General features: G+C 51.9%; 1 protein-coding gene and 1 long non-coding RNA gene across 2 annotated transcripts; one reads left to right on the forward strand and one right to left on the reverse strand.

Moving 5' to 3' along the window:
• Positions 1-13,555: 13,555 nt before the first annotated feature.
• SEMA6C (semaphorin 6C) lies at positions 13,556-22,348 on the forward strand. Its single transcript, XM_028131697.2, has 17 exons — positions 13,556-13,673; positions 15,239-15,353; positions 15,578-15,641; positions 15,794-15,850; positions 16,202-16,303; positions 16,527-16,617; positions 16,817-16,936; positions 17,110-17,198; positions 17,532-17,749; positions 18,034-18,165; positions 18,446-18,598; positions 18,829-19,002; positions 19,297-19,443; positions 19,729-19,806; positions 19,933-19,988; positions 20,152-20,196; positions 21,018-22,348. The coding sequence occupies exons 1-17, from the start codon at positions 13,556-13,558 to the stop codon at positions 22,031-22,033; spliced, it is 2,775 nt and encodes a 924-aa protein (XP_027987498.1). The 3' UTR covers positions 22,034-22,348.
• Positions 16,235-22,583, reverse strand: LOC129147886 (uncharacterized). Its single transcript, XR_008555100.1, has 3 exons — positions 22,421-22,583; positions 17,973-18,064; positions 16,235-16,296 (listed from the first exon to the last, which is right to left on the reverse strand). It is a non-coding gene; the product is annotated as an uncharacterized LOC129147886 (long non-coding RNA).
• Between the last annotated feature and the right edge of the window lie 3,232 nt (positions 22,584-25,815).

Below are 25,815 nucleotides of genomic sequence, written 5' to 3' on the forward strand. Positions count from 1 at the left end.
TTTTTTTAAATGAAGGGAAGTCAGAGTTCCTAAATGAGGCAAAACTATTTACCATCAAAAATCATGCAGCCAGCCCTAACCGGTTTGGCTCAGTGGATAGAGCTGTCGGCCTGTAGACTGAAGGGTCCCAGGTTCAATTCGGTCAAGGGCATGTACCTTGGTTGTGGGCATATCCCCAGTGGGGAGTGTGCAGGAGGCAGCTGATCGATGTATCTCTATCATCGATGTTTCTAACTCTATCCCTCTCCCTTCCTTTCTGTTAAAAAAAAAAAAATCATATAGCCATAGTCATGTAGCTCAGTTAGTTAGAGCATTGTCCCAATATGCCAAGGTTGCAGGTTCGATCACATACAAGAAGCAATCAACAAATGCATAAATAAGTGGAACAAGAAATCTCTCTCACTCTCTTCCTTTCTCTCTCTCAAATCAATAAGAAATTATGAGAGTAAAGAGAAATTTAGGGTATTTTTTATAGGGCAAAAGAAGCAGACTTAGAAGGAGGGATACTATTTAATAGGCAGATATGAGGAAGAAGTGCTTCCCAGATGATGGGGATAAGTATAAGTCATACAGCAAATACCAGGTAAAGATAACATGAGGCATACTCAGGAAGCGGTGATTTATTCTGTATGCTTGGAGCATAGGTTTTGAGAGAGATATGAAGAAGGAAAAAGACCAGATTATGGAAGGTCTTAAAGCACTTGCTCAAGACTTCAGACTTTTCCCATAGGCAGTAGAGAGGCATTACAGATTTTCAATCAGGGAAGTGAAATCATTAGCTCAGTGGGATTGGGTTAGAGCCGTGGTCGGCAAACTGTGGCTCACGAGTCACATGCGGCTCTTTGGCCCCTTGAGTGTGGCTCTTCCACAAAATACCATGGCCTGGGCGAGTCTATTTTGAAGAAGTGGCATTAGAAGAAGTTTAAGTTTAAAAAATTTGGCTCTCCAAAGAAATTTCAATCATTGTACTGTTGATATTTGGCTCTGTTGACGAATGAGTTTGCCGACCACTAGGTTAGAGGCTTCAATAAACTTTTAGCTGAGAAAGGGGTATGCTGGAAGAGAAGTGATCAATGGTATAGCTTGCTTAAGCACAGGATGAGTTCTAATGAGAGACCTTGGGATTTGGTGATTTTCCCAGAAAGGAGTTCTTGAAGAAGGGGAAGGATCAGGAAGTTAGCTGATTGTGAAAAGTTAAAGAGTAAATTGAAGTTCAGAAGTTGAGGCAGTCAGCATACTGACTCCCAAAACATTGGTCTTCCTCCTTGGAGACAGTGGCCGGGGTCTTGACTTCTTTTTTACTCCCGCCTCTCTGAGCCCAGGGTCCAGAGCTGAGGGTCCTTGATACAGCCTGGATGGGGAGTGTTAACTCCTTTAAGGAGTGTGGTGGTAAAGGGATGAAGAGAAATGGAAGGGTAGCTTAAGGGGATGGAAGCTGGACTGAGAGAAGAACTAGTTTTAGCTGAGAGTTGAGGACCTTTGTAGGTGGAGAGGAGGGAGCAGTAGAGAGGGAGGCTTAGAAAATGAAAAGGAGAGGGAATGCGTATGGAGCAAGGTGTGGGGGCAGATGGAAGAGAATGGACTAAGAGTTCAGAGGAGGGAAGTGAGAGGAGAGAATGGGAACTAGCATTTATTGGTTGAACTTTGCTAGATGTTATGTAAATATCTCATTTAATCCTCCGATACCCATATGAATTAAATGTGGAGATATCCTTCTTACTAATGAAAAAGACTGAGGCTTAAAGAGGTTAAATAACCTGTCTCCAAATTAGAGGGCTAATAAATGGCAGACTGAGGACTTTGTATGACTCTCAAGCCTATGCCTTTTCTGATAATTGCTTTATAAGGTTATGAGGTAATAACTTCAACCTCATAATGAATGTGGTAGCATTCTATTCTGATTGCTCTAACAATTCACTGACCACACCACACTCTGGGGACAAGAGTAGGTGGCACTACTCAAATCATAGGAATAGTAAAAGTCCTTTTTAATTAAAAGAAATGTATGATCGGCCTAGCCGGTGTGGCTCAGTGGTTGAGCGTTGACCCATGAACCAGGAGGTCGCTGGTTCAATTTCTGGTCAGGGCACACGCCTGGGTTGTGGGCTTGATCCCCAGTGCAAGGCGTTCAGGAGGAAGCCAATTGATGTGTCTTTCTCACATGTTTCTCTTTCTCTGTCCCTCCCCCTCCCTTCCACTCTCACTAAGAATCAATGGAAAAATATCTTCAGGTGAGGATTAACAACAACAACAACAACAACCAAACAACAAACCAAACCACACACACACACACACACGACCAGACATAACAACAGTCACATGAAATAATGTTCATTTATCTCAATGTGGAAGTCTTTATTTTCTCTTAATCTATACCCATTTCTAGTAATCATCTCTGAACCCACAGCATATAATGAACAGCAAATTAAAAGAGTAAAGAGAAGCTTTCAAAAGCAACACTGATAACAATGAGCATTACAATAGCAAGGGAAGACTAAGAAAACAAGGCAGACAATTGAAAATTGTAGCATTTTGGCCATGTGAAGGAGGAGCAAACAGTATTAAGTACATATATTATAGACTTTGGAGTCCTCACTGTTTTCCTGGACAATTAAGTTCCCAGTACTTCTGAATAAGTGAAAAACTGGTTAAATGATTTTATTATGTATCTTTTTTTATTAATCCTCACCTAAGGACATTTCTTCCATTAATTTTTAGAGAGAGTGGAAGGGAGAGAGGGAAGGAGGGAAAGAGAGAGAGACATGGATGTGAGAGAGACACATCGATTAGTTGGATCCCGCACATAGAGATCAACTCTGCAACCCAGGTATGTGCACTTGACCGGGAATCAAACTCGCCACCCTTTGGTGCTCGGGCCAACACTCTAACCACTGAGCACACTGGCCAGGGCTAAGTGATGGTATCTTAAATGTGTGAAACACTTTGTTTACAAAGCATTTTACCTACATTATCTTATTTGATCCTATGAGATAGGCAGGAAGGTAAAGTGTCCACTCACAAATGACAGACCAATCCAGAGATCAATCTAGGCCTTAATATCTCCTAATCATGCTCTTTCCACTATATAACCCAAAGGAAATTAATATCTTTTAAAATAACCCCTAATTTGCCCTGGCCGTTTGTTCAGTGGTTAGAGCTTCGGCCAGCACACCAAAGGATCACAGATGGGTTTCCAGTCAAAAACATATCAATGTTTCTCTCTCTCTCTCTCTCTCTCTCTCTCTCTCTCTCTCTCTCTCTCTCTCTCCCTCTCTATCTCCCCCTTCTACTCTCTCTAAAAATCAATGGCCTGGTCAGTGTCATTCAGTGGTTGAGTGCAGACCTATGAACCAGGAGGTCACGGTTTGATTCCGGGTCAGGGCACATGTCAGGTTTCGGGCTCTGTCCCTATTGGGGGGTGTGCAGGAGGCAGCTGATCAATGATTCTCTCTCATCAATGTTTCTATCTCTCTCTCCCTCTCCCTTCCTCTCTAAAATAAAAAAAATGTATTTTTAAAAATCAATGAAAAATTGTCCTTGGGTGAGGATTAACAAGAAAATACTGGTAAAAATAAAATAATCCCTAATTTGAAACAGTTAAAATGAAAATGTTTTGCACTTAATTGGATAAACTTCAGTTATCTGGGAAAATATTCAGAATGGAACATTCCTCTGTGCTCAGCTAAGGTTTTACCATAGTTGGATCAGTACTCACATCAGTTCAGGAAGAGAAAGTTCACTATGATTTGAAGCAGTCAGGCAAGACTTCAGCCTGACACCGGGAGGTAGTTCAGATCTTTGATGCATTTCTTTCTTTCTCTACTTACTAGTACTATTTGTCAGGCATTATGACTGAGTGCTGGGGATACAAAGATAAGAGACAAGCTTCCTATCTTTAGACTAAGTGGTAAATACCTATGAAAAATCCATATGGAACTATCCAGTAAGTAATTGTATATGGTAGTTTAAAGCTTAGGCAAAAGACCCAGCTCGAATAACTAGATTTTATGGTGAGCAGAACATAAGAAGTTATTAAAACTGTTGGTGTGGATTATCTTGACCAATGAATGAGATGTGTAGAGCAAGAAGAGATGACTAAGGATGTGACCCTAGGAAACACCAACATTTAAGAAGTCAGAGAAGGCTGAGAGAGGTTATATTAATAGAAGTGAAGCCATTCATTCATTTATTATATATATATATATATAAAGTCCCTAGTCTCTGTTAAGAGAAAGAAGGACCCAGAAGCCAAAAAAGGGAGAGCATTTGAAGGAAGGAGTGGTTGTTAACAGGTTCAAATGACATAATGAGGGCAAAAGAACGAAGACAGAAGAGCTGTTCATTTCCTGTGACAAGGAGGTCAATCGTAGCCTTGATGAAAACAATCTCAGTAGATTGATTTGGGCAAAAACTAAAGTGATTGAGAAGTGGATGAGAAGGGGGAAATGAGTACAGAAAAGATTAGCTGTGATGGGGAGAAAGAAGTTGATGGCTAAATACAGACAAAATCAAGGAAAATGTTAGGATTTTTATTTTTTAAATATTTTATTGATTTTTTACAGAGAGGAAGGGAGAGGGAATAGAGAGTTAGAAACATCGATAAGAGAGAAACATCGATCAGCTGCCTCCTGCACACCCCCTACTGGGGATGCGCCCGCAACCAAGGCACATGCCCATGACCGGAATCGAACCCGGGACCTTTCAGTCTGCAGGCCAACGCTCTATCCACTGAGCCAAACCAGCCAGGGCAGAATTTTTGTTTTTAAATTATGGGAGATACTTGAGGGGGAAATGTCAGTAGAAAAGGAGTGCTTAAAAATAAAGAAAGGAGCCAAAACCGGTTTGGCTCAGTGGGATAGAGCATCAGCCTGCGGACTCAAGGGTCCCAGGTTCGATTCCGGTCAAGGGCATGTACCTTGGTTGCGGGCACATCCCCAGCAGGGGGTGTGCAAGAGGCAGCTGATCTATGTTTCTCTCTCATCGATGTTTCTAACTCTCTATCCCTCTCTCTTCCCCTCTGTAAAAAATCAATAAAATATATTTTAAAAAAATAAAGAAAGGAGCTGGGCTGGAGTGGTTCAGTTGGTTGAGCATCATCCTGTGCACCGAAAGGTTGCTGGTTTGATTCCCAGTCAGGGCACATACCTGGGTTGTGGATTCAATCCCTGGTTGAGGCATGTACAAAAGGCAACCGATTGATGTTTCTCTCTCACATTGATGTTTCTCTCTCTCTCCCTCCCTCTCTAATCATGTCCTCAGGTGAGAATTTAAAAATAAATGAAGAAAGGAAGGAAGGACAAAGTATTTGAAGACATGAGGCATAAAGCACCTAAGTAGGAGAAGGAGATACAGAGTACAGATTTATTCAACCAATGAGTTAATCGTTAATACCTGCTATGTGCCAGGCACTGTGCTAAATGCAAAGGCTACAGTGGTGAGCAAGACAGACATAGCTGGCTCCCAAGTGCACAGACCTTACAGTAAAGTGAAAAGGTGAGCCTTGGACATGTAATATGGTTACATCTATGGATGAGAGAGGTGTGAGGACACAGCTAAGTGTATGTAAAGAGGGCAAAAAGTTGGTGGAATTCTCATTTTATTCTGTTTTCTCTGAAGATGGCTGTGGATTCTGTTAAGATAAGCAAGGAGATGGTGAAGAAAGGAGCTTGAAAAAAGAGGCAGTTGTTTGCCCTAGCTGGTTTGGCTCAGTAGATAGAGCGTTGGCCTGTGGACTGAAGGATCTCAGGTTCGATTCCAGTCAAGGGCAGATGCCCAGGTTGTGGGCTCCATCCCCAGTGAGGGGTGTGCAGGAAGCAGCTGATCAATGATTTTCTCTCATCATTGATGTTTCTATCTCTCCCTCTCCCTTCCTCTCTGAAATCAATAAGGATAAGTATATTTTTTAAAAAGAGGCAGTTGTTTGAAATAACTAGTTGTAGGGCCTGGCAGACAGTGATTTTCCAAGCTTGGAGATCCTGAATTTATTAAAGAGTCAATCTGTGGGACGGTGTGATTTTCTCCGGAAGACTCCAGGGAGTAGGAACAGCATCATTTGGACTTTGAAATAACTCTCCTTTGTAATAACTCTCAGATTCATCCATTTCATCCCAATGGCAACATCTTTGTCTGACCGTCTCTCTCCCTTCATCCTTGAACTTTCCTATCTTCTTGCTAGAAGGTCTCCCTGTCTTCTTGCTACAATAAAGCATTTTGACAAGTAACAAACACCCTTATTCAAGAACTTAAAATGACATCTTATTCCTATCAAATTATTTTAACCTACTCACCTTGGCATATCAAGCCTTCCATAATTTGTCTCCCTCTTCCCTTTTCCTCTACTTCTAAACAGTATCTTACACATCGGTCAGACAGGACTTTTTGCTACCCATGCTTCAGGCTCCATGCTCACCAAATAGCTTTTGCTTATGTTTCTCTTTGGAACATTTTCTCTTTTCTTTTGCACCAACCCAACTCCCACCAAGGTTTTCCCAAGATGTATCCACCATCTTTTTCTGTAGGCATCACAAAAAAAAAAAAAAAATTATTATCTTTTCTTTCATTTAGGAATTATGTTCAATGTAACTTTTGGGTGTTTTGTTTTTTTAAGACTTGGTATTGCTTTTTATTCATTTAGTACATGTAAGTCTTTTTAAAAAATATTTTTATTGATTTCAGAGAGGAAAGAAGAGGGAGAGAGAGAAACATTAATAATGAGAGAGACTCATTGATTGGCTGCCTCCTGCACACCCCACACTGGGGATTGAGCCCACAACCCGGGGTGCCCTGACCAGGAATCGAACAGTGACCTCCTGATTCATAGGTCGATGCTTAATCACTGAGCCATGCCAGCTGGGCTAACTGTAAATTTTGTTTGTATTTTTGTTATTAATCCTCACTGGAGGATATTTTTTTCCATTGCTTTTCAGAGAGAATGGAAGGGAGAAAGTGGGAGAGAGAGAGACAGAGAGAGAGAGAGAGAGAGAGAGAGAGAGAGAGAGAGGAACATCCATGTGAGAGAGAGACATTGATTGGTCTCTCAGCGGTGTGCCCTGACCAGGGCTGGGGATCGAACCTGCAATCCAGGTACATGCCCTTGACCGGGAATCAAACCCGAGAATGACACTCTAACCACTGAGCACCACTGACCAGGTTGATAAGTCTTGTTTTAATTCAAATAGATGGCCATTTTCTTAAAGACCAGGACCACATCCCAAGATGAATTGTACCTGAAATAAGTACTTCATATTTATTGGATTGAAATTTTAGTTGGGCTGTAAAACTTTAAATGAGTTACACCTTGATCCCCATTCATTAATCTATTCAATGAGCACATATTTGAGTACTTAAGCCCTGTGCTGGGATCTGGGGAGATTTCAACCTCTCTCTATATTTTTTCAATTTTTTTTTTAAATTATATTTTATTGATTTTTTACAGAGAGGAAGGGAGAGGGATAGATAATTAGAAACATCCATCAGCTGTCTCCTGCATATCCCCCACTGGGGATGTGCCTGCAACCAAGGTACATGCCCTTGACCAGAATCGAACCTGGGACCCTTCAGTCCGCAGGCCTGACACTCTATCCACTGAGCCAGACCGGTTAGGGATCAACCTCTATATTTTGAGGTGTCTTTCTCCCAAAACCTCTTTCCAGGCTTTAAAACAGCCCCACTGGCCACTGAATTGCCCTAGACTCAAGACCCTTGGCATTTAACCTTGTATATGTATTTTTCCATTATTTCTGATTCTGTTTATCTCACTGGTTTACCTGGCCTTCCATCTGTGTCTCTGTTTCTGTGTTGTGTGTGGGTGTGAGTGTATGTATGTTTATGTCTCTTGTTTCTTCATGGTGAGGTTCAGCCCAGTCGGTGATGCTTTGCACCCTGTTCGCAGTCCAGTAAAGACTAGCTAGATGTAGCAAACTCTTCTCTCCTTTCCTTCAGTCCAGGGAAGAGGATGTGGGGGCATGGAGGAAGGAGGTGCTCATTCAGATAAAACTACCCAAGAATGCCAATGTCTCCCAGGCCACCCACAATCCTGGGAATTTTGAGAACGTTTGTCTTGTGTCCCGGCCCCCACGCAGGGGATAATCTTAGCAGGCAATACCAAGGTGGAAGCCAATCAGTGCTGTCTGAAGTAGCCTATTCTTCCTTCCCACTGACAGTCCCAGAATCAAAGGGTCGTTTGTTTGTTTGTTTAATTTTAAACAGAGAAAGAGAGTGAGAGAGAGAGGAAATGGGGAGAGAGGGAGAGAAACATCAATTTGTTGCTCCACTTATTTATGCATTCATTGGTTGATTCTTTTTTTAAATATATATTTTTAAATATATTTTAATTAATTTCAGAGAGAGAGAGAGAGAGAGAGAGAGAGAGACATCAATGATGAGAGAGAATCATTGATCAGCTGCCTCCTCCACATCCCCCACTGGGGATCGAGCCCACAACCCGGGCATGTGCCCTTGGCCTGAATTGAACCTGGGACCCTTTAGTCTGCAGGCCGGTGCTCTATCCACTGACCCAAACCGGCTAGGGCCATTGGTTGAATCTTGTACGTGCCCCGACGGGAAATCAAACCCACAGCCTTGGCATACCAGGAGGATGCTCTGGTTAGAGCATCCCAGCCAGGGCCAGAATCAAAGGATCTTTATGGAAGGTGAGGATGGGGAAGGAGCAGTTTTCAGTTTTGCTGTTTGGAGGGACGTCCAGGGTTCTCTGAGGAAAGATGGGACATAACTAACCCTGTATTTGGGGACAGTGAGGCTATGTGGAATTGGGACAGCTGGTCACTTTTCCTCTGATTCTCTGAGTCAGTTTGTCCTGATCTCCACATCTCTCTTTTGGCTTTAGCCTGACTCACCTGTTTTCTTCCATCAACTAGTAGCCCGACTACCAGCCACTCTGGCATCCTGGCTCCTTAGGTCCTGGCTTAGTAGTAGCTGCCCAAGCTAGTCCTGCTGTGGCAGTAGAGGTGGGAGGGGGGAGGTGATGGGGACTAGGGAGACCTCCTTCCTTTCCCAGGCCTCAAGCCTTAAGTGCATGCAGGCCTCTTATTGGGGTCAGGAGGAACCAGAGGAGGCACATGGGGGGAAATAAGAGGGTTGAGGTAAAAAGACTAGAGAAGACGAACAGAAAATTGGGGGCAGAGTGGGCGGCGGGAGACTCCCCAGGGAGCAGAGTAGCCAAAGCCATTGTAGAGGAAAGGAGGGGAGGGAGGGTCCCGCCGGCTCTGACAGCCTAGCCCAGCTGAGGTCCCTGGGTTTCTTGTCTCCTCCCAGCTGCTCTTTCTTTCCAGGCCTCTCCGTGTTAAAACGTGTGACCCCCTCCTCTGTCAGGCTCTCAGCAGTAGTCCGGGGTCTCTTCAGCTCGAGCTTGGCTTGGGTCTCCAGCTCAGCTCCCGGCCTGGCCTCTCAGTGGGCGGTGCTCCAGGCGCCCCGCCCTCGAGGAGGACTATTGGTGGAAAGGTGTCGAGGAGGCGGGGTCTAGCCAGCCTGCGAGAGCCGGATTAGTTGCGGCGACCTCGAGGCGGGCCGGAGGCGGGTCCGACCGGGAGGCGGGAGGGGCTGCTGGGGCCCGGCCCAGACCTCCCGGCGGTCGCATTGTTTTCCTCCGCGGACCCGCGGCGGGATTGGGGGCTGCGACTGGTCTTGCGGGACTGGACAGCGCCCGGGAACCCAGATTCAAGCTCGGTCCAACTCGTACGCTCATCACACCTCGCCAGAGCCCCAACCACGGATTGCGAAGTCGTCGCGGTGCGGGGCCGCTGCCCGCCCGCTGCCCTCTCGATCCCGCTAGCTCGGATCTCGGAGCAAGTACCCGGAGCTGGGACAGGGCTGCAGGGAGGCAGGGAGGACTGGGCGCGGCAGGCTGGAGTCCAGATTCCTAAGTGCGAGAGGGACCCGGGAGATGCCAGTGCGCGGTGTGCCTGGCTGGCGGAGAGGGTCGATGGAGTTGGGGTGCGCGGAGGGGGCTGTAGCCGAGCGCGTCACTGTACTGTAGGCGCAGGGTCTGGGCGCCTCTGCCGACCGAGCTTCTCTGAGTCTTGTCTCCTGAATTGGGGAGCGCGAAGATGGATGCTTTGAGGCGCGCACTGTGCGGAGGGTGGAAAACCTGGTCCCTTGCCTCCCCATCAGGGAAACTAAGGCTCCGATACCCGCGTAAAACCAGATCCTCTTGATGCCCCTGCGAGAATGGGAAGGGGGGGGGGGGGCGGGCCGCGTCGTTTCGGACTTTGGTGTCACGGCTGCACCTCTGTCCTTGGGCTTGCACCTCCCAAGGGATTGGCTCCGGCACAGTGTCGGGGAATGGGGTCCTCAAGAAACATCAGTCCCAGAGTCCATCTCCTTCCCGCACCCCACTCTGTCCGGGGCTTTGTTAGACCTAGGTCTCCCGAGGAGGAGACGAGCTGGCGACTGCCTCCGAGCCTGCCGACCCGGGTCGGCGCTGGCCCCGGACCCGCCCTCGTCGGTTCCCAGCCTCTGACCCTGTTTCCCTGGCCTCGGAGACCCGCCTCTGCTCCCCGCCCCCCGCTTCCATCCCTACTTGGTCTGTGCTTGCAGGCCCCTCCAGCCCCTCCTCCCGCTAACGTGGCTCTGGGACCCGGTCCCGGCCCAGACTCTGCTACCCGCCCCTCTCGGAGCCTCGGATCCAGTGAGGGGGAGACACGTCGAGCCCCTGGCCCCGGGCCCACCCGAAGCGAGGCTATAGACACCTGGATTATCCTTGTTGGGGGCTGGGTGGGAGGGAGGGTAGGTGTGAGCTGGGGGTTGAGAGCTAAGGGTGGGGGAAATGTCTTGGAGGTGCGAACGCGTCTGTTCCGCGCGGCTCCTCAGCGCGCCCCCCGCTCCCTCAGAGGAAGGTGGACTGGGGCGGGCGACCAGCCGGAGGGCTTCCTGCTATTGTCCCCAGCCCGGTCTCCCCTTCTCCATCTCGTCCCCAGCCCCCGCTAGACTCTGGCTTTGACCTCGGCCACTCCCCAGAGGTGGCTTCGGGGCCAGGAGAGGAGAGAAAGGCTGTTTCCTCTTTCCAGCAAGGGAAGAGGAGGGGGAGAAAGGCGGCCAGGCCTCCCCCATTTGTTTCAGATGGGGGTATGAAGCAGCTGGGATTGGTCCCAGCAGGATAAGCCTGTCCCCAGGCTGCTCAGATGCTGCTCCCCCAAAACAGCGAAGGAAAGCCCTCTTAAAGCTATATCATAGTTAAGTCTAGGGGCTCATGCAAAGGCCAACCAAGTGTTTTTAGAGGCTGGACCTACGTGGGGGATGGGGTGGAAGGAGATTGGGTGAGAGGGAGGCAAGGCCTGCTCACTCAGGGAAGAAGGAAGGGGCCAGGGATGCCTGATATCAACATTTTGCCTAGAAATGAAGAGCATGTAAATGAGATGCAAATTAGCCTCTATTGTCCCCAGCTAGGGCGCTTTTGCTAAGAAGGCTGCTGGATTCTGAGGGTTTAACGTGGGAGTGGTCATCATGCCCCACAAACTCTCCCAGTTACCTCTTTCCCCAGACTGGCCCTGCAGTTTCAGCAGTTTCTGGCTAGGAGCCAGCCCCAGCCCCTGCCCTCACATCTCTGGGCATGAAGCAGCCAGCACCTTCCTAACCAAGCTCAATGTCAACACACACACACACTCACGGCAGCATCTCCTCTATCCTAGTCTCACTAGACTTCTGAATATTCACATTTACTTTTAAGGGATGTGGTAAGGAGGTGTAGTAACAGTCTCTTCCCTCCTCTGTCCCTCCTTCCATCAGGTCAAAGGTCTATCCTCAAACCCCAACAGCAGTCATCACCCAGGTAAGGAAAGGGCAGCAGATCCTGAGGGCGGGGATGGAAGCTGGCATGGCCTGGGAGCAGGCAGCGAGTCTGGATGTTCTCCCCACTTGCTACAGATCAAAGTTGTTTCCTGGGTGAAGATACTCGTTGCCCAGGGCAACTGGGGGGGGGGGGCAGGAGGAGAAGGATAGGAGATAATCTGTGTCCCTACCTCTTCCCTTGGGAGTCCCAGCATCCAGGAACATGGTGGAAGTGTGGGAGAGGGAGACTTGGCTTTTTAGCACCAGAGGGTCGTTAGCTAGCTGACTGCTCTGCCTCCAGGGAGGGGGGGTCATCGTTAGGTATTACTACCCCTTCCCCTCCTCTAGCTCTCTTGAGACCCCATCTGACGTCAATCTCCCCATCAGTGACGCTGGAGTGGGGGTGGGTACACTTGAGTCCTGGCTCCAAGAGTGGAATTGTTGGGGAGATGGAATGGGCTGGGCCAGGAAGCCCAGGGTCTCTTCTTTAGGGGGCATGGCAGGATGGGCAACTGAGGACTGGTAAAAGGTAGCTGTCTGTTCACCAAAAGAAAGGATTCTCACCCTTTCTGGCCTGATTTCTGGAACCTGCTCAGACCCTTACTTCAATTTCAGGGGAAGGCAGGGAGTTGGTGTACACCTCCCACTGTGGGTCCCAGCCAGAGCGGGGAGGCTGATGGGTGGGAAGGAGGGTTGTCTCACCATCCCTCCCACCCTGCCCTTCTTTTCCTGGACTATGATTGCCTGCCTGTCATTGAATTATTTATATTTCCATTTCGAGGTAGCCCGAAGAGGGAAGGAAGAGAAAGAGGGACATATACAGCCATTTCTCCTCACCAGTGTAGCCCCTTCTATCCCTGGCTCCTCAGAGGGGGTGGGCCTGCACTTCCCCCGCCCCCCATTAAGTAGAAGCACTGGTTCTTAGGAGCCGGGGAGGGAGCAGGGGGATAGAGAGGCTGGGAAGGGGCACAGTGGTCGGGCAGACAGCTGCAGCCAGAGCTAAATTTAGCCTCTGATCTGGCTTTGATGCAGATTCATTTTTGGCGAAGACAGCAGCAACTCCCCTCTCCCCTCCCTCCTCCCCCCTCTCCCCCCAGCTTCTCCCTAGCAATGGGGAGGGCCCCTGAAGCATGAGTTTAGACCAGGACAATGACCCTTAGGCTGCCTTCCCCAACTGTGTTCTTCCTCAACCCTAAAGAGGATAGTGGCTCTCTCACAGCTGCCTCTGCCTGGGCTCAGTGCCTGTGGTGCTTCCACGGTGCCCTGGGGGTCTGAAACGTAGGGGGAGTCAGACATGGTGCCCTCTGCCTCCTCCCAGTGCCAAGGAGTCACTATTTATAATTTTAAGGCTTCAGTGTCTAATTATAGCTGAGAAGGGGTTAGCAAGAGGGGGGCCAGGAGGTGTCACCTATTGAATGTCCCAGGCCCAGTCTGGAGAGGGGAGGATAGGCTGAGTGAGAAGGCTGGGAGGGGGAGCAGGTGTGTCCTGTCCTTACCTGGGGTCATGCAGGCAGGCCTCACACCAGCCAGTCTGGGCCAGTTGGAGAGGGTAGGGCCTTGAGTGACAGTGACAGTTGGTTGGACTAAGGCAGTGCCAGAGAGGGTTCTTTTCCCCATTCCCTAGGGTCTTCTGGGGATACACCAGGGGAGGAGCCTGCCTGCTTCAAGGGTGGAGAGAATTTGGCCCCTCCCCCCACTTTTCTGTGTCCTCTTTCAGGGCCAGCATATGGGTGAGGGGGCACCCCCTGGGGCCTGAGCTGCCCCGCACAGGATGCTCCGTGCCCCCTACTTCATGCCCTTGCTGCTACTGCTGCTGCTGCTCTCACTTCCCCACACCCAGGCCACCTTTCCCCGGGATCCCCTCCCTCTGCTGATCTCTGACCTGCAAGGTGAGTGCCCAGTACCACTCTTGGGGTGTGAGCTTAGAAATTAGACACTGAGGCCCGGCCAGCCGGCATAGCTCAGTGGTTGAGTGTCGACCTATGAACCTGGAGATCACAGTTTGATTCCCAGTCAAGCCATATGCCCGGGTTGTGGACTAGATCCCCAGTGTGGGGCGTGCAGAAGGCAGCCGATCAATGATTCTCTCTCATCATTGATGTTTCTATTTCTCTCTCCCTTCCTCTCTGAACTCAATAAAAAATAAAAATTAAAAAATAAAACACTTGAGACCTATGTGTGGGAGGCAAGGTGCGGGAAGGCTCCCAGCCTCAATGAAGCTCCGAGCCTGACCAGCAAAGGGGAGCAGACAGATGAAGAGAGCTGGCACCTCACTGCAGTCACTTCTCATCCCTGGGCCAACTTTCTTCACTTTGAGGCAGCATCGTATGGTGGTTAAGAGCATGACTCTCAGCCAGGCCAAAGTTGCTCACTAGCTATGTGACTTTGGTCTAGTACTTTACCCTTTCTTTGCCTCAGACTCCTCATCTATAAAGTGCAGATAATAGTATTCCACCTCACAGAGTTACTTAGGGATTAAATTAGGTAATACATGTAAAGTGCATGCTTTCTGTGTGTTTACCATTATCATCAGCTGCAGAAGGAAGGCTTGGGACTAGTTCAGTGGTTCCCAGCACCTTTCACATCCCTCTCCACCACTTGTGCCAATCCTATTACCATGTCCTACTGTGAGGGAAACCATTAACCCACTTTTTCTGAGAATGTTATCTATTTTCAGGTTCCTGTTATATATGTAGGATTTAGAGTAATTTTAAGGATGAAGGAACTGCACTCAGGTTATTGGGAGTAACTATTAGGGGATAGATAAGATAGCTACCACTTATCTGTGCCAGACACAGTTCTAAGCACTATGCAATGTTCAACCATCTACCCCTGCACTCTAGACTCCTTTTGAGTACTGATGACTGGTTTCCATACTCAGGTCAGGTGGGTGCTGGTTGGTCAGAGGAGGCAGAAACCTTGGAGGGCTGAGGTGGCCTGTGAAGGGCCTTGAGGGGAGGGTGCAAAAAGAGGGCTGGGAGAAATGGGGTGAGTAAAAGCTCCAGAATGGACAGAGTACATTGTGGGCACAAAAGAGAATCACTAGCCCTAAGGCAGCACCAAGAAGGGATTGGGCTCCGCTCTGGAGTCCCCTGGAGTCCGACAGCTGAATCCAGGTACCTGCTGCTTCCAAGCTAAATGAGTTATGCAAATTCCGTAATGGCTTTAAGCCTCAAGCTACTCATCTGTAAAATGGGACCACCATTAGTACCTACCCCATAGGGTTGTTGTATTGCGACAATGCACCTAAGGTGCTAACACAGAGATTGGCAGAGGTTAAGTGCTCAGAGTTAGCTGGTATTATTTTTCTTCATAGGTTACTTAATTAATACCTCACAACTCATCTCACATATCCACTGTGTCCATGGCTGGGTTTCATCTGGTTGGAGAGGGTGTTGAGGGAGTGTGTAGTCTCTTGGCGGGCTCTCAGCACCCACCTCTCTGTGCCTTCCAGGTACTTCCCCATTATCCTGGTTCCGGGGCCTGGAGGAGGATGCTGTGGTTGCAGAACTTGGGCTTGACTTCCAGAAATTCCTGACCTTGAACCGGACCTTGCTAGTGGCTGCCCGGTAAACTAGCAGCAGCACAGTTGTGGGGCTGACACGAAAGCTCCTGGGACACGGATATGCTCGGACCCAGAGCACAAATGCCAAGGCATGGAGGAAGGGGAGGGTAGAGAGCAGGAGGTCCGCACTGCTTGCCCCTGAGCAGCTGAACGTGGACAAGGGTAGGACTGAGGAGCTCAGGTGGGTGCCTTGGCTTGTCTCTGATCCCTCTTTACCTGTCTCCTCAGGGATCATGTTTTCTCCTTCGATCTACAAGCTCAAGAAGAAGGGGAGGGACTGGTGCCCAACAAGGTGAGGGCTGGTTGGGAGGAGGTGCACACAGAGATGAGGCTGGGGAAGGTCTAATGGGAGTCAAGGGGGTGGGAAAAAGAATCCAAAAGAAGCACTATGTAGGCGGGGGTCCAGGTTGTCCCCTGATTTTCCCTCTCCCACTCTCCCTTCAGTATCTAACATGGAGGAGCCAAGACATGGAGAACTGCGCTGTTCGGGGGAAGCTGACGGTGAGGAGTGGAAGGAGAATTTTGAGGGAAGGAGATTACCCTGCCTCCAGGCTCTGTCCAAGCAGTCTTGTCCTGTGCCCAATTTCCTACCCACTCCTCTCATCTCAGGACACAGAGGAAAATGTGCAGGAAAGAGAATTAATGGTTTTTAGCTGCTTTCACATGCTTCACAAAAAAGAAAAGTGAGGGTCCAATAAAGGACTTGCCCAAGGCCGCAGGGCTAGTGAACAGCTTAGTTGGAACTTTACCCCACATTGTTCTGACTGTTCAAGGGGAGTGGACTTACTTCCTGTGTTCCCCTGTCCCAGTCCCAGGGACCCTGTCACTGACATCGAGTTTTGTGTTCTCTAGGACGAGTGCTACAACTACATCCGTGTTCTCGTTCCCTGGGACTCGCAGACACTCCTTGCTTGTGGAACGAACTCATTCAGCCCCGTGTGCCGCAGCTATGGGGTACAAAGGCGAGAGTGCGGGGGTCAGGATGGGTATGGGAGGGAAACTCAAGTGGACAGTTTGTTGCGGACAGACCAGTGGGGGTGGGGGAATGGGAGTGCCCAGGGTTCAGGGGTCCAGTCCAGAAGGGGTGGGGGAAGGAAGCAAGGGGACATGAGGAAGTAGGCTATGGAGCCTGACTCTAAGACCCCAAGGGTTCCAAGAACCTGTTCCCTGTTTCCAGATAACTTCGCTGCAGCAGGAGGGTGAAGAGCTGAGTGGGCAGGCTCGATGCCCCTTTGATGCCACCCAGTCCAACGTAGCTGTCTTTGCAGGTGAGCACCTGGGCATGTGAGAAGCAGGCACGTGGCTGGAGGGAGCTCCCACCTTAGCCCTTCTCCCAATTTGGTCTTTCCCCCATGCTCCTGAATGGAGGGCTGAGCTAGAGGCCAGAGTCAGACTGAGGTAGGGGTGTGGGAGGCCCAAAAGAGCCAGAAAGCAGATCCCCTGACTCCACCCTCCCCATCCCTCCAGAGGGCAGCCTGTATTCAGCCACAGCTGCGGATTTCCAGGCCAGTGATGCTGTAGTTTACAGAAGCCTTGGCCCTCAGCCCCCACTCCGCTCAGCCAAGTACGACTCCAAGTGGCTCCGAGGTCAGGGCGGGCCTGGGGGAGGGAGGCTGCTCTTGGGGAGGAGGTGCCTGGGGAGGACCGTGGCAGGGAGCAGGCAGTGTCCATGTATGCAGAGGGGAGAGTCTGTATGGGGCCAGGAGTTTCTGAGCAGGTACCGATACTCTTCCATACCCTTTCCTGTCACTCCCCCTCAGAGCCACACTTTGTCCATGCCTTGGAGCATGGAGACCATGTCTACTTCTTCTTCCGAGAGGTCTCTGTGGAGGACACCCGGCTGGGGAGGGTAAGGAGGTGGTGGGCAGCTGGGGTGGGTAGCTGAGGGTTTTGATGGGTCCTGTGAAGGTAGTCCGAGTCAGGGGACAGCTCCTGACTCTGATCTCCACAATGCAATCCCCTAGACTCTGGACCCCCAAGTTGGAGTAACCCTAGCCCTCTGCCCCCATATCCTGCTGTGTCCCTCATCCTTAACCAGAATGACCTCGTACAGCATACCCTTCCTTTGCTCCATCCCTAACATTTGTGTCCTGGTGCTCTAACTCACTGCATTCCTCTCATCTCGCTGGCCCTGAGGTTGTCTCTCACTGTTCTCCCCTCGTCCCCGACTTTCCCCCTTCAGGTACAGTTCTCCCGTGTGGCCCGTGTGTGTAAGCGTGACATGGGTGGCTCACCTCGGGCCTTGGACCGTCATTGGACTTCCTTCCTGAAGCTTCGGCTCAACTGCTCTGTCCCTGGGGATGCTGCCTTCTATTTTGACGTCTTACAGGCCTTGACTGGGCCTGTGAACTTGTATGGCCGCCCTGCTCTCTTTGGGGTCTTCAGCACCCAGACCAATAGGTTGGTATTAGAGTGACCAATGTGGCCCAGTCTGTCCCCTGCCCCACCAGCATCCAAGCTCCTCTTTCAAAGTTTACTGATGGCGTCAGTGAGGGGATGGTCCATTCAAAGCCAGTTGCTGTTTTGCCCATCTTTCTTCTACTAGCGTGGCATCCAGGGGCACCCCACCCTCTCAGGCTCTGCCCCCTAATATGGTGCATGAAGGGTAGCTGCCATGTCTTACCTGGAAGGAGCTGTGCTGTCTCTTCTAACACCTAGCCCGCATCCTTTTCTGGCTTCCTCAGCATCCCTGGCTCTGCAGTCTGTGCCTTCTACCTGGATGATATTGAACGTGGGTTTGAGGGCAAGTTCAAGGAGCAGAGGAGTTCGGATGGGGCCTGGACCCCTGTGTCTGAGGACAGGGTCCCCTCCCCCAGGTACTCAGGATGGGGGTGGGTTTTATGGGTCAGATTCAAGCAGTGTCTGCTCTCGAAATGGGGCTCTAAGGAAAGGGAAAAGTGTGCAGTGCTTGGGGAGGAGGCTGTGGTGTGTTGGCAGTGGGACTGGCAAGCTGCACCTGGGAAGGGAAGCAGTAGTGTGAGTGTGTGGAGGGGAAGCAAGGGCTACCCATCATGTTAGGAGCAGTGTGTGTGGGGAGCACAGAGCCCAAGTCCCAGCTCCCTGCCCTAAGGCTGCCCCTTCCCATGTGCCCACCAGGCCAGGATCCTGTGCAGGAGTGGGTGTAGCTGCCTTATTCCCCTCTTCTCGAGATCTCCCTGATGATGTCCTGACTTTCATCAAGGCTCACCCACTGCTGGACCCCACTGTGCCACCTGCCACCCACCAGCCTCTCCTTACCCTCACCAGCAGGTATGGGGCTAAAAAAACACTGACCACTACCCTCCCTTCTCAGTCACTCTCCTCCTCTGACCCCACTAGGTAAATCACAGTGGTGGGAGGAAGTACCCATGAAAGTGGAAGGGAAGGGAAACCCTGGGTTGGGGAAGGACCCAGGAGTGGGTACCAGGACACATGGGCTGTCCTTGGAGCACCAAGCTTCCACTAGCCGGGTTGCCCTGACCTAAGGCTTATTCCTCCAGGGCCCTACTGACCCAGGTAGCTGTGGATGGCACGGCTGGTCCCTATAGTAACACCACAGTCCTGTTCCTTGGCTCCAATGATGGGACAGTGCTGAAGGTGCTGCCCCCAGGGGGACCATCTGGAGGACGGGAGCCCATCCTGTTGGAAGAGATCAATGCCTACAGCCCCTCCCGGTGAGGACGAGGCCTTTGTCTGGCGGGCCGCCTGCAGAACAGGAATGGGATGCGAGATGGTAGATGGGGATGTGGGAATGGGGTGGGAGCTCCAACATTGGCTTCAATAGGGCAGAAGCTATGGCGTAGAGAGAGGGGCTTGGTGAGAAGCTGGACAGTGTGGTGGGGCAGGGGGGCACTCAGGAACATCAGCTCATGAGCCATACTTAGTTGCTTGTGCCTCTCACCACCTTCAGGGAAAAAAGAACCTCACCAGGCCTGCCCCTTCTTTGATTCCTTTTGGCCTCACCCTAGGTGCAGTGGGAAGCGGGCGGCCCAAACAGCACGGCAGGTGATAGGGCTGGAGCTGGACACTGAAGGTCACCGGCTCTTTGTGGCTTTTTCTGGCTGCATCATCTACCTCCCTCTCAGCCGGTGTGCCCGGCATGGGGCCTGTCGGAGGTGAGAGGGGCCTGAGGCTAGCCCTGCCTGGGTGGGCTCCCTGGGCCAGCAGGAACTCTGGAATGCAGGCATTGGGGGAAATATAGGGGATGGTTGGTGGGGAGATGCCTCAAGCATTCTGCAGGGGCACAGGAACTAGGGTCTGGAACAGGGTTTAGGCTGGATAGGATGGGAATATTGGGCTAAAAGCCTTCTGTAGGCCAGGGTGAGCGTAGAAGAGGCAGGTGAATGGAATGTGATTAGAATGGAGAAGGTCCCAGCCTCACATGACTCAGTTTTCCCTAGGAGCTGTTTGGCTTCTCAGGACCCATACTGTGGATGGCATAGCTCCAGAGGCTGTGTGGATATCAGGGGACCTCGTGGGTAAGTGAGGGGCTCCCAGATCTCCTAAGGAGAAAGTTCCCCACCATAAGAGAGGAAGTTGAGGGCCAGGGTGGGGGATGGGGGCAAGATGTATAACTGCATTGAGTCATCTCCATGTCCTCCTAGGACTGATGTGGATCCAGCTGGGAACCAGGAATCCATGGAGCATGGTGACTGCCAAGGTAAACAGAAGGGGAGGCTGCAGCTGTAGCCACAGTTGCACATGGCTCTGAGGGCCAGATACTGTGCAGGCATGGGTTTTGTCTTTCTCCCCTTCTGTGGCACAGTCATCCCTATTCACGAAGCTTCCCCCTGCTCTCATCTTTGCCCTCTGTCCCTTCATAGACGGAGCTACCGGGAGTCAGTCTGGCACAGGGAACTCTGCTTATGGTGAGTCTTGTCCCAACTTCACTTCCCTCGCTCATCCCACACTCACTCAAGTCTGTGCCCATGGCAGCAGCAGACCAGCACCCTGGACACCCCGAGTCATAGAACAGTTAGCATCTTCCAAATACCCAGCAAACAGCTCGGTGGTTGGCACGTAATAGGGTGCTTCATAGTTTTGAACACGTCAATGAATGTCCTGCATGGTGAGCCCCTCCCCTCAGCCAAAGGAAAACAGAGGCTGGAGTTCTGGGCCTTTGGGTTCCAACTGGGGGTGGGAGGGAGAGAACTGCTCAATGGGTGTCAGAGGTGGAGAGCAGGAGCCTCACTGGCTCTGACCTGGTCTCTGTCACCAGTGCTTCTGGGTCCTGGCCCTTCCCCTGAGACCCCCAGCCCCCCCAGTGAAGCCCACCCCCGGCCCCAGTCTTCCACTCTTGGAGCTCACACTCAGGGTAAGGGGGCCGGCTGGGAGGGACAGGAGTGAAGTGTGGGCTGCTGGTTCTTGAAGAATTCTAAGCCCTTTACCGTCCTGTGTTTGGCGCTCACTAATGCCTGTTTGGAGCCTCCCCTCCCCGAAGGTGGGCATCCCAGCCCCGCCTCCTTCTGCTGGGGCAGTTTGGCAGTTGCTCTTGTCTTGGCTTCAGGGGCCAGAGCTGGGATGGGGACTCCCCAGGCCCAAGCTCTAGCTTGTGTTTGAGGGGTGGTGTGCGTGGGAGGGTCAAAAAAAGTGTTGGAGTGAAGCGGAGCAGCAGCAGGAGTGATGAAACTTTGCAACTTGCCATCCAGCCCTCCTGCTTTCGCTAAGCCTCCTCCCTCTTGGTTGGCAGGCGTGCGCAGTGACCTCCCCGCAGCCTCAGCCTCCCGCTCGGTCCCCATCCCACTGCTCCTGGCCTGTGTGGCCGCAGCCTTCGCCCTGGGCGCCTTAGTCTCCGGCCTTCTGGTCTCCTGCGCTTGTCGCCGCGCCCACCGACATCGGAGCAAGGACATGGAGACCCCCGGGCTCCCGCGCCCCCTCTCCCTTCGCAGCTTGGCCCGGTTGCACGGGCCGGGCCCAGAGCCGCCGCCGCCCTCCAAGGAGGGAGACCCCGCGCTGACGCCCCAGCTCTACACCACTTTCCTGCCTCCTCCCGAGGCCGGGTCCCCGCCGGACCTGGCCTGCCTGCCCACCCCGGAGTCCACGCCCGAGCTGCCCGTCAAGCACCTCCGCAACGCAGGGGGCCCCTGGGAGTGGAACCAGAATGGGAACAACGCCAAGGAGGCCCCGGGCCCCGCGCGTGGGAACGCGGCCGGCGGCTCGGCGCCCCGCGTGCTGGTGAGGCCGCCGCCGCGCGGCTGCCCGGGGCAGGCGGTGGAGGTGACCACCCTGGAGGAACTGCTGCGCTACCTGCACGCCCCGCAGCCAGCCCGGAGGGGTGCCGAGCCCCTAGGCCCCCTGACCCCGCGGGCGCTCCCCCTGGAGCCCGCCCCGGCCCCCACCCTTTTGGCCGGCTCCAGCCTTCTGCCCCGGGAACGCGCCCCCCCACTGCGGCTGGACGTGCCCCCAGACGGGCAGTGCCCGATGCCCCCCGGCCGGCCGGTCCCCGCTCCCCGGCTGGGGGTGGGCGGCAGCCGGAGGCTGCCCTTCTCCTCCCACCGGGCGCCCCCCACCCTGCTCACTCGTGTCCCCTCGGGAGGCCCTTCTCGGTACTCCGGGAGACACCTGTACCTGGGCCGCCCCGAGGGCTACCGGGGCCGCACCCTGAAGAGAGTGGACATGGAGAAGCCCCAGCTGCCCCCGAAGCTGCCCCCGGTCGCGCCCTCCGCCCCGCTGGCCGTCCCCGGCGGCAGCCATTTTAACTTGTAAAGGAAGCCGCTCCGCTTCGGCCGCGAGCGCGGACTGGTCTCCAAGGCCAGGCCACCCCTCCCGGGTCCCACACCTCCGGCCTTCCCGGACTCAGTCCCCGGGGCCCTGCCCGCCTCGGGCTTATTTATTGACTGTCTTCCCCGCTGTCCCCTCAGGAGAGGAGTGGGAGGCGAGAAGCCCGCCCCTCAGTGAGCCAGCCTTTTTGGAGGGGCTGCGCTCTCCCACTCCCCCACCTCAGCCAAGCTGCCTTAACTCGCCCCTCGGGGCTTCCTCCCTGGACTGGGCCCCGGGCGGGCCGCAGGCGGGCGGACGGACGGACGGACGGACGGGGCTGGGGCCACGCACGTTGTGTACTGATCCTCGGACCTCCTGGGAGGTGCCTCCTACCGTGTAGGAGCCTTCGCTCCCCAATACAGCCGTGTCCCCAATACAGCCGCGTCCGCGAGCCGCCGCCTCATTCACGCGCCGGGGGGCGGGGCGGGGCGGGACCGGCTGGCTCCCTCCCAGCGCCTTTGCCCCCGAATCTTTGGCCTCCCGAGTAATTGCGTGGCTGCAGTCCCCCGGGGTTAATCAGGAAAGGTTTCCTGAAGATGAGCGCGCGCGCGCACACACACACACACACACACACACACACACACACACACACGAGGCGAGGAGATAAATCCGGCCCAGGAGGCCCAAGGTGGGCTTGGGGAGGGCACTAGGAGCCCGTTTCTGGATTGAGCTAAGAGGGACTTTTTCGTAGTCTGTCCCGTGGGGTGGGGGAGGATATTTTTGGAGAAAGAAAAGGAAGCCGCCCCGTAAGTGATTTAACTTTCACCTCAGGAAATCTTGTCCTAAAGAGAATTCCAAGGGTCTAGGTTGCATGAGGGGGACGCTGCAAAAAGACAGCAAAGGACTCGGTCCTGTGGGAGTCCGGGGTCTGCCCCGGCTGTTCCCTGAGGCGCAGTTTCCCTTCGCGGAGCCCGAGGGGTGCCGAGCGCGGGGATCGTCGTGCGCACGCGCAGCGTCTCGCGACGCCTGAGGCCGTCCTCGATCGTCCTGATGTTCCTCCGGCTGGGACTGGCTGTAGATGCCTGTCAGTTACCCCCGGGGACCAATGGGAGGGGCGAACAGGACCGCCTGCTCCGCCCACTACCTCCACGCTGAGGCCACGGAAGGCCTCGCGCCAGCTGTGGCTACTTTTGCGGATTTACAAATCGTGTTTTTCGCCCGCGCGTGGCCGGAGTGTCCGCCCGGTTGGAGCCCTAGGCCGCGCCCCCCGCTGCTGGCGCCGCCTGGAGGCCGGATCAAGCCCTGCAGCTAAGGACGCCTCCCGGTTCGCTGCCTTCAGGCATTTATGCCTTCTGCGGGAAACCGCTAAGAACAACTTGAAGAGCCCTGGGATTGTTTCTACTTTGTGACCTGACAAGTCAAAACTCTGCCCTAAGTGGTTGTCCTCATGTAAAAAAAAATGGGGTTGTTTGAGAGGCTCAAGTACGATAATGTCTAAAACCTTTCTAAAGGAGAAAGCCTGGCAGCTGTGACGTGGTTTCCTCCAAACTCAGGCGTAGGCTGTTCCTCATTTGTGATCTTCTGAGTAATGTTTGCCCTTGAGTCCTTACAACCTTCATTTACAGGCTTTTCCCTCAAGGTTTTGAAATGCCTTCTGAACATTGCTCACACCTCAGCTTGTTGGGCCACATTCGGTGGTCCTCCAGAGTCCACACTGCTTGGAGCTCGTTGCACCGGGTTGGAGAGGGCCTCAGGTCTGTCTTCCCTTCATTAGATGCCTTTCTTAAACCAAGATACTTGGAAGCCACTGCTAGTTTCCTAGATGGTGGGGGAGAGCAAGGACGGGGTGGAGAATCTTCCAATCACCTGACTTCATTATCCCCTGCAAACCAAGGTGGTAAGCCCAGCTGAAGTGGCTCAGTGGTTGAGCCTGGACCTATGAACCAGGAGGTCCCTGGTCAGGGCGGCGGCTGCTCCGCTGGGGGCGTGCAGGAAGCAGCCGATCCATGATTCTCATCATTGATGTTTCTACCTCCCTCTCCCTCTCCATTCCGCTCTGAGATAAATAAAAAAATATTTTTTAAAAACCCAAGGTGTTAAAGCCAGATCAAAGAAAAAAAAAAATTTAAGGCTGCATGCAGCCTTTCACATGCCTCTGAGGGACAAGTCTCACAAATACTTTCGTTCTTGCCCTGAAGATGGCCACAGGGAAAGGGGTAAAAATGATCCTTTGTTTAAATATAGACCCAGCCCTGTCCACTGTGGCTCAGTGGATAGAGCGTCCGCCTGTGGACTGAAGGGTCCCGGGTTCGATTCCCGGTCAAGGGCCACATGCCCGGGTTGCGGGCTCGATCCCCAGTGTGGGGTGTGCAGGAGGCAGCCGATCCACGATTCTCTCTCATCATGGATGTTTCTCTCTCTCTCTCTCTTCATCTCTCTGAAATCAATAAAAAATAAATATAGACCCAAAAGAGAAGTACAATAGAAATTTAACCTGTGCCTGCAGGCAGCAGCAATTTACAGGTTAAAGTCCTGGCTTCAGTTTAGTGGTGAAGGGCGTTCACTTATTATCTAGAAAGCATGGAGAATTCTCTGAGAGTGCCTGAAGTGGACTCGCAGAACCTTCTCAAAGCTAGTGGAAGCAACTATGTAGCAGTGAGAGCAACAGTCCTTGGAGTCTGCCAGTTAATATTTTTGTGTGTGACCTTGGTCATACTGCCATATCAAAGCCTCAATTTCTTTTGTAAAGTATGGAAAGAACATACGGCAATGGGTTTGTAAAGCAGCATATAAATATATGGGTTTAAATTAAGTGCTTTGTGGGAAATGGGTATTTGCCCCAAATAGACTACTACCAATATGCAATTCATTAATACTCATGATATACCTCATCCTGACAAGACAGTAGTAAATAATAAATTAAGGGGATGAATTCAAAGAAAGTATTATCACTGACAGTAGAGGGATAAACATGACCCCAATTAAGGAATTGGCTGATAGTCTTTTTTAAAAATTAAGATATTAGCTCAAACTTTGTCTTTAGAAAAACTAGAATGTGCCAAAAGGAGGATAAAGTTGTCATCCTGAGGGATTACTAAGCTGATTTCTCAGAGGTATCCTGGGAGGTTATGGAGAAACCAGGGCCCCAGTAGGCAGAGTTCATCAGCTTGTGGAAGGCTTTGGGGACCTGAACCACAGAAGGTTCCACGGTCACAAAGCTTGAAAAGCTGTTAAGCATCTTGGGTTCTTTGGGAGCTAAGTCACAGGGGTCCAAGCTATTATTGTCTCTCAGATTTATGTCTCCTTGAGGCCACTATCCCACACTTGGGAACCACACAGGTATGAGTCACTCTCTGCTACTTAATTCAGCAGCTGACCCTTTAGTACTGTTGACTCATAAAAATGTAAGGTTACATGTATGAGAGAAAGGTTCAAGTACATGGATGAAAAATATGGAGCCTATGAATCCAAAAGATCACCTACTTTTACCAGGTATATTAGGGTCCAAACAGGAAATAGATGGTATTCTCTAAATAATGAAGGGCTGTTTTTAATTTACTGGAGAGAGAGAGACATTGATGTGAGAATGACCGATGGGTTGCCTCGTGTATGCACCCCGGTCCCGCAACCGGCATATGTGCCCTGATGGGGAATTGAACTCTCTACCTTCTGGTGTATCGGATGATGCTCCAACCAATTGAGCCACACCAGCCAGGGCATGAAGGGCTATTTTTTTTTAAAATGTGGGCAAGGGATGGATGGGTCAGTAACTGGAGGCTAGTAACAGC

This window comes from Eptesicus fuscus, chromosome 22, assembly GCF_027574615.1.
Source record: "Eptesicus fuscus isolate TK198812 chromosome 22, DD_ASM_mEF_20220401, whole genome shotgun sequence".
Lineage (NCBI taxonomy): Eukaryota > Metazoa > Chordata > Mammalia > Chiroptera > Vespertilionidae > Eptesicus > Eptesicus fuscus.

Coding starts and splice junctions, on each gene's coding strand:
- SEMA6C (XM_028131697.2), top strand. CDS start 13,556: ATGCTCCGTGCCCCCTACTTCATGCCCTTGCTGCTACTGCTGCTGCTG. Junction 15,642..15,793: donor AGGGACTGGTGCCCAACAAG/GTGAGGGCTGGT, acceptor CTCTCCCTTCAG/TATCTAACATGGAGGAGCCA. Junction 16,937..17,109: donor CGACTCCAAGTGGCTCCGAG/GTCAGGGCGGGC, acceptor ACTCCCCCTCAG/AGCCACACTTTGTCCATGCC.